Source organism: Oryzias melastigma, linkage group LG15 (assembly GCF_002922805.2).
Source record: "Oryzias melastigma strain HK-1 linkage group LG15, ASM292280v2, whole genome shotgun sequence".
Taxonomy (NCBI): Eukaryota; Metazoa; Chordata; class Actinopteri; order Beloniformes; family Adrianichthyidae; genus Oryzias; species Oryzias melastigma.
In genome coordinates, this window is record NC_050526.1 from 5,353,372 (window position 1) to 5,356,416 (window position 3,045).

Sequence of the window (3,045 nt, forward strand, 5' to 3'; positions counted from 1 at the left end):
TTTTTTAAATAAATATAAATTTCTGTTTTCATACAGATAAAAACATACTCTGACATCCATGCAACACCTACAGAATTCATATAAAATCGTAGAGCTCTTATGTTAGAGTGCAGAATGTCCTGAAATAGACATGCTTTCCTTGCTGCCCATAAAACTAAGAGTGCAAACGGTCGCTTGTCTCCTAATGGTTGACAACGTGAGGAGTTGCTGTGGAGCCAACTGTATGCTGTGATTGTCTTTAGAATATATTAAATAAAAATATGTTTTCATCAAATCACCATCAGTTCTTATTGGAAGTTATCATAAAAACTCAAAAAAAATGTCCTAATCTGGACAAAAGATACAACTTTCATCTAGAAATGAAACTATTAGTGCTTAAGTAGAACTTTAGGAAAAGGAAAATAACGTTTCAACCATTAACGCGATAATTCTAGTAGATTTTAAAGGAGAAAAGCGCTGCTTTTCTCCTTTAAAATCTACTGGAATTATCGCGTTAATTTAAAAATTACAGTGTGTATCAGGTATTTAAAGGTTAAGTATCTGCTTCTTTGAGGTGACAGCGTACCTGCTGATCTGAGGCTGCATCCTTACTGTTCCTTCATCAGATCTGCTCTCACAGTCTGAGGGAACCTCCTCCTCACACTCTCTGCTACGCTCTGACAGACAGCTGTTACCTTGGACCTAAACAGAACAAGTTCATTAAAATCATGGATTTTATAATGCGGGCGTCTCAAAATGTCTGAAAATTATCAAACAGGATTCACCTCAAAGGGATAAATAGCAAGAGGAGGGGGAAAGGAGGCCTCGGCTTCGGCCGGAAAGAGAACCGCCTGGTGCTGAAGGAGGTGGAGCAACAGGGAATTGCACACACTCTGCTCTTCCAGCATTCCCGGTCCTGCTGGAACACTGCAAGCAAAAGAGACGAAAAAATATGTTTAACATGTGTTCTCAAAATGGCCTTTTCATCACTCCCTGCATCTACAAGCTCCATCTAGTGGATGAAAGCTAAAACTGCAAAAGTATTCGGTGATCTGACACCTGCCAAATGTCATGGTGACATTATCACACAGCCATAATTATTGGGTCTTAAATTACACTCCAAATAAAAAAGGTTACTAGGAATAACATGGATACCACCTTAGACCAAGATAGAAGAGGAATTTGTCTCCGTGTTTGCCACGAACAGTCAGTAAATATTGATCGGATGAGTGTCCTAAAATAAGAGGTAAACAGATATTCTTCCTTTAACAGCAGAGAAATCTGTTTCTATGATTCAGCAGTGGTAACGCTATATATAGCTATCATTGTCATAAAAGGTTATGTAACTGTCCAATCATTACTTTTTGTTTCTAATAGTCTTCTTTTTAATCTTTAAATCATAATCAATAGTTTTTTTCTCGTTTGAAATTCTTCCACGACTTTCCCAGAAGCAAAGTTTTCCATCCACCCACAACATTTTCCAATCATCTTCTGCCAATAGTACACCTCCCACTCTCTCCAGCTGTTTCGCTGATATCATGTTTTCCAATCGAATCTGGATCCCTTTGACCGCACTAACACTGATGAGTCTTTTGTTTTTTGTGGTGGTGTCAAAGGTCAAGAGTTCTGTGTGTTTCCTTCAAGATAAAGGTTGTTTACAGTCAAGAGTGAGCTTAAAGGGTAAACAAAACTTTTTTTTTGGATGTTGACCTCTATAAATGGGACTTTAAAAGTGCTGTCTGTTGCCAAATTTTTGAAAAATTAAAATAAACTTGTTTAATTCTTGGAAATATAGTCAAAAAGTGTATGTGTGCCGCCCCCTACAGGCTGAAACAATGTATTACAGTTGGATTTTGTGATTGGTCAAACCATGTGAGTTTCAGAAGTCTGTCGTCATGATCTGCAGCTTCAGTAATGATAACAATCTTATTCCCAAACCCCATCGTTCGGACTAGATTTTCAAATTTTGGCTGTGGGTGGAGTCAACCTTCAACTTCCCTGTTTGGTTGCCCTTTAATAAACAGGAAGCAGCCAGTGCAACCCCAAGTGGAAGCTCTGCGCTAAAACTAGCGGACCGGCGATGATCGATGATGTCATCAAACAAAAGTCACATCTGAAATATTAGACAGTATTTTTTCATAACCCTCCGTTTGGAGGGCTACATGAAGCGGAAGGGAAGGATTCGGATTGGGCCTTTGAGTTCTATACTTGCTAACTACAACCATGTCCTCGACGGTCTTGAAGCTACGACTTACTGAAATACACACGGCCCAAAAATGGGGGCTAGATTTTCCAAAGGCATGTGGTTGGACGGGCTGTGAGCGGCCACTCTGGACAGGAAGTGGATGAGGTAGGACAAAATATTTGGGTCGGGGAGAAGAGAGAGATTGTCTTTAAGTCTCTGGTTGAGTCCTGATTCGTCGGTTTGTCCTGAAAGTAAGAAAACACAGAATATTACCCAATGGTTTATTTTACTGATCTGAACTGTGCCAGGAAGTAGTACCTCTTAGGCTCAGAATCAGCTCTTTCCGGTGTGGCTCAGGAACTATTGGGACAGGTAGTTCCCGAAGAAAGAGTTTGAGCAGTGAGGCGACAGTAGGGACGTCCGCTTCATGGACCAGGTCAACTCTTTCTCCTTGATCCCACCTCAGTCTCAACTGCCTGGTCCTCAGCATCGACCCACTCAATCGAAAAAGGCCTTTTTGGTGCAGCCCTAAAACAAACAAATATTTGCAAGATGGCTGCCTGGAATTGTCTTTAGCATTAAATGAGCAAGAAACGAATCAACAGTACGTCGTGGTTACCATTGGTGTCCAGATACTCCACCATGTCTCTTAACACAAGAGGGATTCCACAGATCATCTGCTCGTTCTCCCGGAGAGTTTCCAAGGTGACGCCAAATACAGAGGTGGGTGGAGCTTCAGGGACCGAAACCACAGCGGGACTGACTTTAGCGTTGGGCCTGAGGATTCTCACTGAGGAAGGGTCAGTCTGAAGGGACGGATAGTAATTTACAGCAGGTTCATTAATGAGGTTGTTGTTTTGGAGACAAATTCATTGTGCAAA

At 41.1% G+C, this 3,045-nt stretch overlaps 1 protein-coding gene across 5 annotated transcripts in view; it reads right to left on the reverse strand.

The window, feature by feature from the left end:
• Window positions 1-3,045, reverse strand: part of LOC112162210 (protein FAM13A) — a 29,067-nt gene that overhangs the window by 24,496 nt on the left and 1,526 nt on the right. For 4 of the 5 annotated variants that reach the window (XR_004949250.1, XM_036215672.1, XM_024297947.2 and 1 more), the window contains exons 2-6: window positions 2,784-2,970; window positions 2,483-2,692; window positions 2,235-2,409; window positions 765-906; window positions 566-681 (exon numbers count right to left, since the gene is read on the reverse strand). Coding sequence is in view for 4 of the 5 variants with exons in the window: in XM_036215672.1 (XP_036071565.1) it covers window positions 566-681; window positions 765-906; window positions 2,235-2,409; window positions 2,483-2,692; window positions 2,784-2,970 (830 nt within the window). In the remaining variant the exon portion in view is untranslated. Of the gene's footprint in view, window positions 1-565; window positions 682-764; window positions 907-2,234; window positions 2,410-2,482; window positions 2,693-2,772; window positions 2,971-3,045 lie in introns of those variants that run through there. The other variant, XM_036215674.1, reaches the window with a different exon arrangement.